The 16,531-nt window shown below is 41.7% G+C and overlaps 1 protein-coding gene across 1 annotated transcript; it reads left to right on the plus strand.

Moving 5' to 3' along the window:
* The first annotated feature begins 1,969 nt into the window (after positions 1-1,969).
* Positions 1,970-15,940, plus strand: LOC114651230 (high affinity choline transporter 1-like). Its single transcript, XM_028801175.2, has 8 exons — positions 1,970-2,262; positions 7,439-7,552; positions 9,367-9,522; positions 9,851-9,999; positions 10,474-10,617; positions 13,136-13,289; positions 14,990-15,207; positions 15,332-15,940. The coding sequence occupies exons 1-8, from the start codon at positions 2,079-2,081 to the stop codon at positions 15,905-15,907; spliced, it is 1,695 nt and encodes a 564-aa protein (XP_028657008.2). The 5' UTR covers positions 1,970-2,078; the 3' UTR covers positions 15,908-15,940.
* Positions 15,941-16,531: the final 591 nt, after the last annotated feature.

Genomic DNA, 16,531 nt, shown 5'->3' on the forward strand with positions numbered 1-16,531 from the left:
CTATCAGACGGTTGTGGCGAGTGCCCTCTTCTACGCGGTGGTGTGCTGGGGAGGCAGCATAAAGAAGAAGGACGTCTCACGCCTGGACAAACTGGTGAGGAAGGCAGGCTCTATTGTAGGCATAGAGCTGGATGGTTTGACATCTGTGGCAGAGCAACGGGTGCTGAGCAGGCTCCTGTCAATCATGGAGAATCCACTGCATCCACTAAACAGTGTCATCTCCAGACAGAGGAGCAGCTTAAGCAAAAGACTGCTGTCACTGTCCTGCTCCACTGACAGACTGAGGAGATCGTTCCTCCCACACACTATGCAACTCTTCAGTTCCACTCGGGGGGGTAAACGTTAACATTATACAAAGTTATTGTCTGTTTTACCTGCATTTTTATCACTCTTTAATTTAATATTGTTTTTTATCAGTATGCTGCTTCTGGAGTATGTGAATTTCCCCTTGGGATTAATAAAGTATCTATCTATCTATCTATCTATCTATCTATCTATCTATCTATCTATCTATCTATCTATCTATCTATCTATCTATCTATCTATCTATCTATCTATCTATCTATCTATCTATCTATCTATCTATCACTTGGATAATCATAGAAAAATGCCTGTGGCATAAATTATATGATTAACTTTTTGTAGCAATTAGGAACACGCACAGTATTAGTCGGTTATTATGTTCATAAGAATTACTTATAAATGCTTTGAAATTGCTTTAGTTTTTTGGGTTTTTTTGTCCAGCACTTTTTCAGTGGTATATGAAAAAACTCCTCCTCATGATATATAGTTTGATGCGTCTTAAAGTCTAGTCATGCAAATGTTGAGCTTTTTGGGGATCCTCTTATTTTAGCCCTTTACACCTGAAAAAACATTCATTTTAAGGCTGTTTTCGACCATATGTTGTGTAAGGAAATTACACCCTTATGATAAAAAGTTAACTGAAAGGTGACTTCAGGAAAAATGGTTAGACAGTCCTGAAGTTGTCCAAATCATATCAACCGACCTCATGGGTTCAACTTCTAATGGGAAACAAGGGATCAAGTTCCTCTTTTTCACCAAACTTCAAAAAAAGAAATTTATGCAGTTTTGATATTTGATTCTTTACTGGCGGTCCTAGCCTCTAAGAGACACTCCCAGGCGGTTAAAAATGATAAATTTCAAGCATAAACATGTGGAGAATCATTTTAGACTACTTCAAGGTCAGTGATTATGAATATAAGGTTATTTTTGATTTTTGACCCTTTCCTAGCGATCTGTCTCAGCAGGTGAAAAATGACACATTTCTATTACAACTGAGAGCATTTAAGCTTTAAACACCATGAAGTAAATCATTACATTACTTATGAACATCCCAAATTAGGATGGCTTAATTATTTTTTTATCTTAAAAGCATATTTTCAGCTTAATAAGACTTATAACACAACAATGACAAGACTACAGAATTGGGGATAGTTAAGGATACCTATTGGTCGCTTACTGTAATGTAACAAAGGCACTTACAAGGTACCATTTCTGTGTCACTTTAGAATAAGGACTACTGTAATGTTTGGAGTGGTCTAGTGCTGTCTTTCCGTGGTCTCTGTGAACTTTTCATTTTCTCCCCTTCCTGTGTGGATGTTTCTCCTATATCCCAAAAAGTCACCTTAGGACTCTCAGCACACTTACAGATTTTTTTGTCTTAACTTGCTCATTGTACTTAAGTTACTAAGGGACCATGCCTGAATATTATGAAACTGGCACACCAGTGAGGGTCTTAGGCCATAAATAGCTTTGTACAGGCCAATATAGTGAATAGGCATCACTTCATTTAAGCAGTTTACTGGGCCAATGTGGGCAGGAAAAGTGAAGACCCCCAGCTTTGCAACTCCGCCTTAATTCCCCACCTTCAAAGATTTAATCATACTTGGGAAGTCAGGCAAACAAAAAGTCATTGTTGACCTTTCAATCTCTTGTATTACCTTCTCTTCCTATCTTATAAATTTGTCTGTGACCACCCGATGAGAAGCCTTAGCCTAGAAGAACATCCAACGTCACAAACTCCAGTTTATTCTTTTCATTTCAGGGCCTAGCTGAGAATGGCTGTGAACATCCCAGGTTTGGTTGCTGTTATAGTCTTTTACATCATCATCCTGGCCACTGGTATTTGGGCATCACGGAAGTCCAAAAGAGAAGAGGAAAAATGCACGGGAGAGAAGAGTGAAGTATCCATAGTGGGAGGAAGGAATCTCAGTGTCTGGGTGGGCATTTTCACCATGACAGGTAAGTTTACAGCTTTGCGGTGGTTGGCAGGTGACCTGTTTCCTAAGTAGACAGGCTTGTAGTAATGGGAAGGCAATCAGCTTTCAAATGGACAGTGTTACATTGACCTGATTTCTAATGATTTGACCAGTGTCCCCATTTTCTCAGGTGGTAGTTTTCACATTGGACACCACAAACATTAATTTCATACTGGTGATTGACCTGCTTTCTGAATGGATAGTTTTACAATAATCAGTGCACTAATGTCTAATTTTTGAGCAGACAGTTTCACGTTCAGTTGACAAGTAGTTTGCTTTCTAAGTGGACAGTCAGTGGTGGCCCATCTGCATTCTGAGTAGACACTTCCTCAGTAACCAGTTTGATGCATCATTTCAAATTTGGTGGCTTTGCAGTGGCTCACAAGTGACCTGTTTTCTTAGAGAGACTAGGCTCATACTGGACACTGCATTGGCTCATTACTGAGGGGACACCTTCTGATTACCTGGTAGGGAACAGACTTCCTAAGTGGTCAACCTACTGCATACTAAAACAGTAAGGTCCTTGTGCGTGTGTGTCTGGTCGTTTAGAGCAATCTGATTGGTCAGTTTGGCTTTGGCGGTGCAATTAAAAGAGGAAATGCAGGCGTGAGACATATAGAGCAGGAGTAAATGTGTAGGAGGAACACTGAAAGTCTCCTTCAAAGATGGGAAGTAAGAAGGTGGGCAAAACACCTCAAAATGACAGAAACAGGCTTTATGGGAATGCTCGACAGAGAAAGGGCCAGGCAAAAGAGGTGTAGACACAACAAGGAACGACATAGGAATGGCACTCAAGGTTAATGCAGGGCAAGAGATGTCAAATATTTTAAAGTGCATTCTATTACCTGTCTTTAATAGGTAACATGATCCACTTTATGAGTGATCAGTTATACAGTAGCCAGTGCCTGGTCTGATTCGGAGCTGACAGTCCTGAGAGTAATCAGTGGATGACCTCATTTTCTGAGAGGGCAGTTTTGCATTAATCGATGCCTAACTTGATTTTCCAGTAGAGAATTTTACATGATGAATGGTCTAATCTCAGAGTGGACAGTGCCAAACATGAGCAGTGGACAACTTGTATTCAAAGGAACTAATTTTACATTCTCCCACACTTGGGAGCTTTCTACAGTATGTGGCCAGTTATATAGTAACCAGTGTACTGTATGAGGTAATTTCTCACTGCTCACATTCACACTGACTCCTGGGTGAACGGCTTTCTAAATGGGCAGTTTCACATAAACCAGTAGATGATCAACTTTCTTTAACCCTCCTGAAGCTAAGCATGTTTGGGCCCAGTCGGTACTTAAATGGGGGACCATTTAGGAAAAGCTTGGGTTGCTTCTGGAAGTAGTGTTGGTGGGCGCCATCAGGGGGTGCTTACCCGGTGGTCTGTGTGTGGACCCAAAAGTCCCGAGCACCGATGGGGACACTGTGCTGTAAAAATGGCACCGTCCTTCGGATGAGATTTAAAACTGAGGTCTTGACTCTCTGTGGTCATCAAAGATCCCTGGGCATGTTTCAGAAAGAGTAGGGTGCTTCCTGATTTCCTGGCTATACTGACCTGGTCATCGTGGCCTGCTAATCTTCCTCTGTCCCTAATTGTGTGACTATGTCTTTCACCCCTTCACTTCCTATCTGCTAAAAGTGTAGTAAATGTGCTGGCACAATAATAGCTACACAGCGGTAGTGGTTGAAGTGGTTTATGTAAAGCACTTTGAGTAGTGAGAAAAGTGGCATATAACTGTAATTACGTATTAATATTACCTGAGTTTTAAATTGGTAGATGTGTTGTCTGTAAACTGCTTTTTTAGAGGATAGCTAAACAATGGCCATTACACTGACTAATTTCTGAGTGTGCACTTTTAAAGTAAGCTGCTATCTGAGTGGTGTAAAGAAAACACACCAAGATGTAAAAAGAGTTGGTGATCCAACAAGAGATTCCTATTTATTACCTACTAGCTGTGTAAGCCTGTGTTGTAAGAAGTCCAGGGTCCTAGAAACTATTGAAATCATCTGAAAAAAAATTGAAATGTAGAGATGTCAGGTAATTGAAAGGAACTACTCTGGGCATCTCTCTCCTAGAAGGTTTTGTTTTGCCAGCATGCTCACCTCGCTTGTGCATTAGCAGCAGGAGAAAAAGTAAAAGTTTTACGGGGTGGAGTGGTGGCTCTGAGGCTAAGGATCTGCACTAGTATCCAGAAGGTTGCTGGTTCAAATCCCTGTCAGATCCTACTCTGCTGGGCCCTTGAGCAAGACCCTTAACCTGTAATTGCTCCAGGGGAGCTGTATAATGGCTGACCATGTGCTCTGCAAAAACTGACAAATTCCTAATACAAGAAATTGTATAAGGCAAAATAAAGAAAAAAAAAAAAAGGGATACTGTGTTGCCGATGTTAGCGGCTAAGCGACTTTGTCTTTCTTCTGAGGTTTCATTTTGCTGACATGCTGACCTCACTTATGTTATTAGTGGCTAAGTGAGTTTTGTGTTTCCTCAGAGATGGAGCCCTTATCCCAACTCCACCTCTCAGACACACACACTTCCATGCATAGACGTTTATATATAAGATAGGAAAAAGGTTGTAAAATAAAAAGAAAATCTCCTTCATCGGTCAAACCAGTGTGCCATTTTCTGGTTCAACGTCAAATTCAGGAAGGGGCTACATGTCATGCATCAAGTCAACCTGAACACCTAGATTTCGTTGGACTGCCAATCTAAGCTCATTCAACAAAGTAGGGGCTGGGGGGGAGCAGATAATGCTGGAAGACTGATCTATTTTGCCATTCCCTTGGACCACCTCTTTCCAGCCATGTATGCGTGTACTGTTCTGTTTCAGTTATATTGAAGGCCGATCATTTAGCAGATTGACATAGTCGGTGGTTTTCATCTTGTCTTTTACTTCTGGCCATTCACACAGTGGTCAGATTTAGCTTTGTGTCACCATCTATGCAGGCAAGTGAATGTATTTTTTTCATTGATTTGTTGCAAAGACACCAGCAAGGAGGCTAAAAGGCTCATCTTACTCCCAGGATATAGAGGTGCAGCATGTGTAAGGCCATTAGCAACAACCTGTTCACACCAAGGTACAGACAAAAAGGAAAATATTACAAGTAAACAGTAACTTTTAGTTTTAAACCATCCACATTTCATGGGTTGCTTGATATGAGAGCAGTGTAATGATATGTCCCAGCTCCCCACATCAGAAACACCTAAATGTGTCTGGACTAAAAGAAGTATGTCATCTTCAGGTGCTTATTGCAACTGATGTCACTTTGCTGGATCCCAAGGCTTAAATATCTCCATGAACAGATGACATAGACTTAATGGCAGATCAGAGGTGCACTCATAGATTTTCTCCAGATCTCCTCCAGGCCGTGAATAAAATGGAAAGCAGTCACAATCTGTCACAACTTCAGTATTCTTTCTTGATTTCCCATTTAAATAGTCCCTAATTTTGAATGGGCAGTGCCACACTAACTAGCAGATGGCCTGTTTTCTGAGTAAGTACTTTAAAATTATCCAGTGCCTGGCCTGATTCTTGAGTGGGCAGCTATACAGTAATCAGTTCATAGACTAGTGGGTGACCTGTTTTCTAAGTAAGAAGATTTAAATTACCAAATGGTAATACAATATAAAAAAGTATAATATAAACCTGTGGCACAATCTCATCAGGTCTGACCTCATCTTGCTGCCACCTACAAGTCTTTTATTGACCGCAGCACCTCTCTGTTGTCCAAGCCAGATACCATTAATAAATGGTACAAAAAACATTTAGGCTACCAAAAACTGAAAAGAATAATAATATAAAATAACAGGTTATATGTATATATTATAAAATATTACAGGTTTATATATACAGTATATAGTCATTAAGATCTGGTCAGGTCCAGCCTGTAGTGTCCTAAAAGCCTACTATTGACAGCAGCAGTTCAGTTTGCCAAGCCAGAAATTTTTCTGTGTGTTTATGTGTGGTGGTGGTGAAGGGGGTTGTTGTTTATTTTTATTATATTTAGTTATTTATTTTGGAGCTTCTATAAAATGTTAATTTACCCTTGGGGGAAATAAAGTATTCTCTAATCCAATTTAATCTAATGCTAAGCCAATTTTCTTAAAAAGCTACTACACCGCATTGGAGTGGAGAGACTTGCAGTTTGTCCAGTGGGTGACTTCTTTTCTCAGCACTTAGTTTTGTAGTAGTCACTCTCTCACTACTGTCACAATATCAGACGCACCCCCAAAATAAAACAAAGGAAACATTCTAGCAAAAAATGGAAATATTAACAGTCAATAGACAGAGGGAGGCAGCACAGTGGCGCAGTGGGTAGCGCTGCCTCCTCGCAGTTGGGAGACCTGGGGACCTGGGTTCGCTTCCTGGGTCCTCCCTGCGTGGAGTTTGCATGTTCTCCCCATGTCTGCGTGGGTTTCCTCCCACAGTCCAAAGACATGCAGGTTAGGTGGATTGGAGATTCTAAATTGGCCCTAGTGTGTGCTTGGTGTGTGGGTGTGTTTGTGTGTGTCCTGCGGTGGGTTGGCACCCTGCCCGGGATTGGTTCCTGCCTTGTGCCCTGTGTTGGCTGGGATTGGCTCCAGCAGACCCCCGTGACCCTGTGTTCGGATTCAGTGGGTTGGAAAATGGATGGATGGATGGAATAGACAGAGGCTACTGACCCACAGACAGAAGACTTCTCCTGAAAAACTGTCCTTCTGCATGACCAGCAGTTTTCCAATCCTAAATATGTTACTTCCATTTTAAATTGTTCACCAGAAACTGTGAAATCATTTTGTGTTCCATAAGCAGTGGCTGTGGTATCCATTGTGAGAGAGGTTGTGTTTGGTTAATTTTTGAAGAATATGGCAGCCTTGTCCAGTCCCAGAAGTTTCTAAATTTTCAGTGTCTCCTCAAGAGGTTGATTAAACCCACCCAAGGTCAAATGTTTCTGTCGTACAGCATTTAGTATTTTCCACTTTTGTCTATTCATTACCTCCCACCACCCAGTGCAGGGAGCTTTCTCGTCGTTGAGGGTCTGCTCACACAGGTCTCCATCATCAGACCTGGAGGTATTAGTGTCTCTTTATTCTCTTTATTGGGGTCCATTTCTATAAGATGGGCATCCAACACACTGTCTTTACATTTTATTTGATATTAATCTTTCTTTTTCAGCCACTTGGGTGGGTGGAGGCTACATCCTGGGCACTGCAGAGGTGGTTTACTCTCCCACGCAGGGCATGGCCTGGGCCATTGCTCCTGTGGGCTATGCACTCAGCCTTTTCTGTGGTAAGTATCAAATACATTTTACCTTTCAAAACACGGATCAAAAGGGCACTGCAATGGTGGACACCAGGCAAACTTGTAACACCAGACAGACAGATGGGCACTGCAGTCCTATACTTTAGGCAGACAATAAACATGCAAATGATGACAGATTAGATACAGTTAAACAATGCAGACACATCACTTTTACCACACTATACAACAGCTTTAAGGTCAAATGTTTGGTGTTGCTCAGTACAACATACTGGAGATACAATGGTAAACAAAGACTATAGAAAACATGGCAGCCAGACACTATACCATGTAATGCAACACAGCTGGGGTATACAATTTAGAGCAAACAAGCAGATAATGATGGTCTATACAATTCAATGTGACCCACACACTATAGTGCCTTTCAAAACTATTCATCCCTTGGCAGTTTTCTCATTTTATTGTGTGGCGGACAACTATAAAACACAAAATACATAATTATATAAGTATTCACCTCTTTAATATGATAAGCTTTAGTTGTTACTTGTGCAGCCAGTTTGTCTTGGAGGTCACATAATTAGTTTAATGGAGACCACCTTTCTTTAGTCCAGGGTTTTCAAATTGACTGTAGTCTAAATGCACCTTATCCAGCTTGTGGTAAGTCAGTATGGTGGCCTACCCAACTCAACGAAGACAAAAGGACACTCCAAGCAATTCCACGAAAAGCACAAGTCAGGGGATGGATACAAGAAAATATGGGTCATGGTGGTGCCAACATCATCCTATGCAGATGGTTCTCTGCGGCAGGACAAGGAAGGCTTGTGAGGGTAGGGAGTAAATTGAAAGCAGTAAAGTACAGGGAAATATTGATAGAAAACCTGCTGCAGCCTGCAAGGAACCCACACCTTGGGAAAAGATTTTTTTTTTATTCAGAAAGACAACAACCCCAAGCATAAAGCCAAAGCTACACAGGAATGACTTCAAAGCACAAGTGTTAATATTCTGGAGTGGCCAAGTCAGAGCCTAGATCTCAATCCAATTGAGAATTTGTGGACGGACTTGAAAAAGGCTCTTCATGTAAAATCCCTAAGCACCCTGACAGAGCTGGTGCCCTTTTATAAAGTAAATGCAGAAAAACTGCAACATTCACAGGCGCAAAGCTGGCAGAGATCTGCCCACGCGTACATGTCATGGCTGCCAAAGGCTGCTCTACTACTGACTTGAAAGGGGGTGAATGCTTATTGGTAATTAATTTATACCACTTTGCAGAGATCTGTTTTCACTCAGACATTAAAGAATCTTTTTCTGTTTATCTGTGTCAAAAATGGCAAATTAACTCCACTGTGATTCACTATTGTATAATAATAAACTTGGGAAAACTTCCAAGGAGGTGAATATTTCTAAAAGGCATTGAATGTCACACTATACAACTTCACATGGCACACCCATGCAAACATGGCCAATTTAAGATTCAACAATTAACCTAACATGGAAGTCTCTGGGGTTGTGTGAGGAAACCCAGAGCATGTAGAGGAAAACCCACCTAAGCATGGGGAGAGCACGCAAACCCCACTAAACCAGTGGCCATCTTAGATCTGAACGCAGGACTCTGATACTGCAAAGCAGCAGTTCAAACTCTGTGCCAAGAGACCGAGTAGGTAAACAAATGCGCCACATCAGTGAATTGCGTCTGTGCAACACAGAGAGTCTGGCGGGCTCCTTTCATTTCAGATGATGAGATGATCATTTTCTCAGATAAAATAAATGTCAATGCTTGATAGATGTTTTTTTTTTGAGTTTCTTTAACTTTTGGGAATAAACCATTTTTTTTTTCTTTACCACAGGTGGGCTTTTTTTTGCCAAGCCAATGAGACAGAAGAATTTTGTTACTGTGATGGATCCTTTTCAGATCCGATACGGGGGAGCAGTGACCAGTGCAATTTTCATCTTCACTATGTTGGCTGAAGTGTTTTGGATGGCCTGCATTCTCTCAGCTCTAGGTGAATGTTCCTCCTAAAATAAAATAGCTTTCTTGTTTCTTCTTATGCTGTCTCGGGGGATAAAGCTATTGACCTTGGTCCATGGTCTTAAAATGGCAGAAACGTAGAAGAGATTATGCATGCAAAATCCAAAGGGTGGCAGAAATAACAGGTGACACATCCAAAATATGAGACTCACTCTGAAGGTTGTCAGCTTCTTTATGTCTCCAAGTCCAGTCAAGAAAATCCTCAATACTGTCGGTCTAGAGCTGTGCCTGGAGTAAACTGGCAAAATTAAGCCAATCTAGAAAGTTTGAGAGTATTGTTTAATGCCTGCTTCTCTTCACAGGAGGAACAATGAAAGTCATCCTGGATATCCAGTCCTATCAGTCCATCCTTATTTCAGCAGCAGTTGCTATACTGTACACATTGCTGGGTGGCATGTATTCTGTGGCCTACACCGACATCATCCAACTCTGCTTCATCACAGTCAGCCTGGTAGGTTAACTTTAAGCGTCACTTATTAGCACCGAAAAATGTCATGTGATCCTCCCATGATCATACATCCATTATCACAGTACCACAGTACAGTATATCTTAGCAGTATCAGGCACAAGGCAGGGTAAGGACATTGGACCTAATAACTGTCAATTGAATAAACATTAAACCCTAACTGTTCATGAAAAAATGTTCATTAGGTGAATACCAAGAATGTACAGAGAGCATTACACCACATAATAACATAATACTAATCAATAAAATCCTTTGTGTAAGTGACTATGTGATGATGACATCACATCATCTCTACCTATTAACATTACTGTACCATTCATTGATTCTTATATCCCTCACTCTGACTAAAGCACAGACACCCTCTAAGCATTACCCAGTTTATGACACCCTTATCCCAGGCCTAAGACTCTCATGGTGTCAGTTCATCCTTAATTCTCCTGTTGGTCCTTTGTCTTGCAGTGGCTTTGCATTCCATTTCTTCTGATCAATCCATCCACAATGGATATCCGTCTGACAGCTCTCAATGAGGTCTACCAGGGACCCTGGCTTGGAACAATAGACTCCCAAACAGTCTGGAGATGGCTGGATGACATGTTTCTGGTGGTGAGTCTCATTTCCACCCCTACACCATTGAAACATCTCACAGGGCACTGAAGTAAGGTGATGGCAGGAACCTGCATAGCTGCATGTTGAGGAAGTCTGCCATCTGGAAGTATCATCATATTGCACTGGTAGCAGACGTGGAGATGTCAAATGAGAGACACGTTAAAAAGGAAACAATACAATGGACAGTCCTCAGGGTGCATGTTTTCCTTTGGCTTTTACCTACTGTAATATGGGGCACTCTCAAGGGTTGAAGAAGCTTGAATGGTGGGCATCATTGTGGAATTCTTCTGCACTACATCCATTACAGTCAACAGTCAGCATAGAATAATGAAATTGGTTGGGTAACAAAGACATCCCAGTATGTTTGTGCTGACCACTATAACAGATGAATAATTGGCAGCTGGTTGTGTTTGCTGAAATAGTTGAGTTTGCCACTATGGTTCTGACAAATTGTAGACAATTGTTAGAAATTACCTTCTCCTTCCAAGCCAATTTACCAATTTAGGTGAGACTGTCAGTGTGATCATCTGGAGGCCTTTCTCTTAGTGATTAAAAGTAACTGGAATACCTGTATGTTCACATTTGCTGTTACCAGCCTGATGAGTAGCATGGCTTTATGCAGTTGTTTTTTGCCCTTTCTCCAGATTTGCCATAGCTGAGCTCTCCTCTCTGTCACAGGGATCAGAGGTTTTCTGTTTCTTACCAGTATGAAAGAGTTATTTCTGAGAGGCGTTTATGTTTGCTGCTTTTACTATCCTGTATGGAAGTGATATAATGGGTAGCTATCTGGCTTCACAGTTCAAGGCAAATGGGTTTGAATCCCATCCAGTTTGGGGTTTCTCAGGGGGCTTCAGTTTTTCTCCATCTTTACAAAGACCTCTGTGTGAGTGTGCCCTGTAATGAACTGATGTTTAACAGAAGAGACCAGAAGGCTTTTTTAGGGTCAGTTTGATAGGCATGTCTCCCGATTACTAGGCCAAGAGGTACAAATTCACTTCAAGCAAAGTTAATTTACCTTTAACACTAGAATCCCTGAAGCCTATAAAAAAACTTGTAATCCCGACCCACATTAAATCCCTTTGCATACACCATCATCATGACACTGGCAGAACTAAACAGCAGCGTGGTGAATTGCTCGGGTACTGAAGTGAGTTTAGCTGCAGGTCGAAGTCCCATTTTACTTTATTGTGCCAAGCACAATGCAGCAGTCTATTAGCCAGTGAAAACGTTGTGAAGAAGCTATCTGTTGCTACGGTCCTGTCTTTGTCCAGTCTTGTAGCGGTCACAGGACATCGTATCTTTGATTGCTGGTACAACAAATAGTTCTGAGGAGGCATCAGCCACAGCGTTGCTCTTGTGAAAAGAATGGTGATAAGTGCCATCAACTCAGAGAGGGAGAGGCAAGTTGTTGTACCACATGAACGTTACTGACAGAATAAAACTGAATAATTTAAAAACAAGTGCTAACTTTTACAAGTAGCCAAAATTTACACTAGGTGTTAACGACTCAAATCAAATATATGTTTTTATTATATTATAGTAATAATAACAATAATAATAATAATAGAAGCTCACTACTTAAAATGCGGAGCGCCCGGTCTCGAACACGGTACTTTTGAGTTAGAAGGCAGCAGTTCTTTCCTCTATACTATTCAAGAATACATATCAACTTCCTGTTAATTGACATTTGAGCTTGGGTTTTTAACTCACTGACAGCAACATGTAAATGAAAATTTTTTTTTTTCTTTGGTTATATTCATGAATAAAAGTACACGTTTATTTTATATTTGGACTAAAGTCTTCACACATTATACACTTCACTTCATTATTAGTATAACATGGAAAAAGTTTCAGCTTTAGGTATGTGTTCAGCATTTCTTGCCTCACATTTCCTTTCATCCTACACTTACCCAGATCTTTGTAGACACGGAACACACATGAAATGCATGTATTCCAAATGATGATATACTGTATTATTTACCCTATACAACTCCAGGAAAATCACATGAAGATAAGGAGCCTTGGCTTGTGCTGAGAGAACTTTTTGCCCAAGTTGAGCTCTGTCAAGGCGGTTGTTGGTTGGGACAGCAGGCTGCTTGCGCTCATCGACACATTTACAAAAGAAAAGATGATGATGGAGAGGTGCGAAGGGATTTAATGTGGGCCAGGATTACAAGTTTTTTCGTAGGCTACTAGCAGGGACTTATTTTTTGGTGGCTCTCCCTGTTGGTTTGATGATCCATGGCAAACAGACTAAGACTGCAAGGCTATGGGACAGCCCCTCATCCCCTGCCATGTCAACTCTAAAGAGGGAATATGTTCCGACATCTCCAGTGCTGGACAGAAATGATCCACCCTACCAGAGCTAAGAATTTTTAATCCTGTGGCAATCTGTCTGCCTTTTCTTTCAAATTTTCTGTTATACAACATCAGCCCAATAAGTAAGGCTGGCTGTTTTTCATTGTTTTAACTGTCCACATTACTGAACTTGTTTCTCATTCTCAATTCATTGCAGATCCTGGCAGGTGTTTGCTTTCAGTCCTACTACCAGCGAGTACTGTCTGCCACATCACCTATCCAGGCACAGGTCACATGTTATGCCGCAGCCATTTTCTGCTTCTTTTTAGGAATTCCATCAGTTCTTTTTGGAGCAGCAGCTGCATCTACAGGTAGGTGTGTGGGTGTTCAGTAGAATGTTGCTAGAAAGCCTGCCAGCTGACTAGTGTGACTTCTGAGATCACTACAAACTCAGTCACTTGTCTGCTCAGGTGAGGTTTCACTTTGTAGCCTATCATTAACGTGGTAGATGTCCTCTCTAAGGTTTGTGCCTAGTAACTATAAATCGTCCCTCATTTGACTGAGATCACGGCCCAGAAGATTACAGTGATCCCCCGCCTATTGCTGAAGTTACGTTCCAGACCCATCAGTGATAGGTGAAAGTCCGCGATATAGAACGACCATATAAATAAACATTTTTTTAAATAGTTTAAGCCTTAAAATACCACTCCCACATGCTTTAAACACACGTAAACTTATTAAAACACTTTGTAAACACATATGATATGTGGATCTTGTGCTAAGGATATGAGTAGCATCTCTCTCTATTATAAAAAAAAATCTTGACAGGGAGACCAGGGACACGAAACATGATTTTCTCAGAAGACAATTTGACATCCCGCGAGGGACATTTTAACGTCACGCAAGACAAGGCAGTGAGATAGAAGGACAGCTGCTGTACATGCTTTTAAATTATTGACGCACAGAGCGACAAGCAGAACAGGCATCTTGGCAGAAGCAGCACAAAGCCACTAGCTGATCTGTCCACTTCTGCTTAGCATGCGTTCAGCTCCCCCCCTTCACAACCTGAGCGGGAGAGACGCGAAGTGGCAGGAGCGTAGTGTGCCTCCAGAGGGGTTGAGCGAAGTGATCAAGACCAGATCATCTCGGAGAGACACTTTCATGACATCCAGGACTAGACATTACAACCTTAGGAAGCAAAGCCCGTGAGACTGTGACTTTTGCACATCATGCCCTACTTACAAACAATTTAAAACAAGTTCACTAACATCTAACCTCGCAGCTGTTGGAATGCTTTTGGCAGACAAACTTTGGGTGCTCCCAGCTCTTAAAACAACGACAAACAGAATACACAGCTTGCCAGCACTGATCCGAGTACTTCTCCTTAGCGTGCATTCAGCCCTCACCATCCCCCACCCCCCTTCAGAACGCTAGCGGCAGAGACGCGAAGTGGCAAAAGGACAGCTGCTGTACAGGCTTTTAAGTGATTGATGCAAAGCGCGACAAGCACAACACACAGCTGGCCAGCAGCAGCAAGACACCAGCTGAACCAATCACATCTCTTTAGCGTGCATTCAGACCCCCCTTTCACAACACGAGCAGCATTATAAGTCCTGCAAGAAAGAGATTTAACCACGCCCGGGGCAGGAAATAAAGGACAAATATTGTTTTTACAAAAGTTTTAAAGTAAAAATGAAAATAAATTGTTTATCTGGTAAACCAAACCCGGGGGTGGGCAATCGAAGCAAGTAATAATAATTATAATAATAATAAATCGACAATATAGCGGGGGTACAATAGCTGAACCGTGATATAGCAGGGGATCTCTGTACATGCTTCTGAGAACAATGTCCACCCAGCTGTAAATGTGGACATGCCCCCCACACCACAGTATGTTCCTGTCCAAATTAATATTTATTAGGACACTTGCCAAGCTGAGCATCAATATGACATCTGATATGACTGCCCAGCTGACTATGAACTCACCACGTGTTCTTTTGACTATTAAAAATCTAGTCGCTCACCTCTTTGAAGTCATGACAGACCCAACTAAGAAGCCTCTCTCTTTCAGATTGGAACCAGACAAGCTATGGGTTGCCAACTCCCTTTGAGAAGGGGGAAGCTGGCAGTATTCTGCCTATTGCCCTTCATAATCTCTGTCCTATGTACATCTCCATTGCTGGAATCGGGGCAGTTGCTGGGGCTGTCATGTCATCCATGGACTCTGCCTTGCTTTCCTGTACCTCCATGTTTACCCATAACATCTATAAGGGAATCTTAAGACAGAAGGTAAGACTGTTGAATGAAACACATTGGTTTAGCAGAGCTGAGTAACCACAAATACAGAAAGAAGGCATCTGCTGTGATGTTGTGCCCCGTAACTGATGTCAATTTTTTTTGTACTTATCCCCAGGCATCAGACAGAGAGCTGCAGTTCATCAGCAGATTAGGAGTTCTAGTGTTTGGTGTGATCGGCACAGGTCTTGCAATGTCAGCCAGCTCAGTGTATGGACTATGGCTAATTAGTGGAGAGATGATGTATACTGCTGTCTTCCCTCAGCTGGTGTGCACCCTCTTCATTCCAGGCTCCAATGGGTATGGTGCCATAGCCGGACTGCTGGGAGGCACCACACTGAGGGTGCTGAGTGGGGAGCCTTTTTTCCACATTTCTCCTGTTATTCACTTCCCAGGCTGCAAATTGTTAGATGGCACCTACGTGCAATTCTTCCCATTCAAAACATTTTCCATGGTTGTTTCTCTGCTGATTATTGTGGCTGTCTCCTACCTCACCACACTGTTCTTCAACTGGGGTCTTCTGCCTGAAAGCTGGGACATTTACAACGTGAAAGAGACGAGCAGCAGCAATCAAAATGAGATTAACTTGAAAGAGAAAGCAAGTGGGCATTTGGAAAATAAATCTAGTAAATGTACAAGTGAGAAAGGGACTCAATTGCCATCCTATGCCCATATGACCATGTCAGCAATCTGAAAGTGCTTTGTGCCCAATACAAAGAGGGTTTCTCTGCCAAGGTAGTGATGGCTTTCCATCCATTTAAATAAAGTTCCATGTATTTTTGATTACACCTTCTGGAAACACAAGTAGTCATTTCATAATTATGATCTTCTCCCTTCACTCTGTAAGATCTTCTGTATCTCAAATGACAGGCAGGCACTGTCAGATATACTGTAGTACTATAAGTAGACCAGCACATGTGGGACACAATTAGAGGGGGTGGATGACAATGTCTCTACAATGGCTACCAGACTCACCAGACCTTAGATATGAGATTTTTAAGGATTAGTGGGACAACTGGAAGAGGATAAGTAGGAAGACATGTGGCCAAATGACATCAACTTTTCTTGCACTTCCTTTCAAGTACCCACTGGCAGTGAATGCCTGTCTTTACCTTTATTTAACTTGTTAACAGAAGAACAGAGTTGGGGTGAATGGGATGGGGAAGGAGGATAAGCCCAGATGCGCTGTATGCAATAATCGCAGTCACCTGTCATGCAATGTTATCTTACATTTCAGATCAGTGCCACATTTCACCTGGATTCAATTTGTTGTTTAATACATACACATGGTACAGGGCACAATTTCTGCTGCTCAAAG

This window comes from Erpetoichthys calabaricus, chromosome 4, assembly GCF_900747795.2.
Source record: "Erpetoichthys calabaricus chromosome 4, fErpCal1.3, whole genome shotgun sequence".
NCBI lineage: Eukaryota > Metazoa > Chordata > Cladistia > Polypteriformes > Polypteridae > Erpetoichthys > Erpetoichthys calabaricus.

What these genes read in the sequence shown, in the direction of transcription:
- LOC114651230 (XM_028801175.2), top strand. Translation starts at nt 2,079, where the DNA reads ATGGCTGTGAACATCCCAGGTTTGGTTGCTGTTATAGTCTTTTACATC. An exon ending in AGCAGCAGCTGCATCTACAG is followed by an intron (nt 13,290 to 14,989) that starts GTAGGTGTGTGG and finishes TCTCTCTTTCAG; the next exon opens with ATTGGAACCAGACAAGCTAT. An exon ending in AGGGAATCTTAAGACAGAAG is followed by an intron (nt 15,208 to 15,331) that starts GTAAGACTGTTG and finishes ACTTATCCCCAG; the next exon opens with GCATCAGACAGAGAGCTGCA.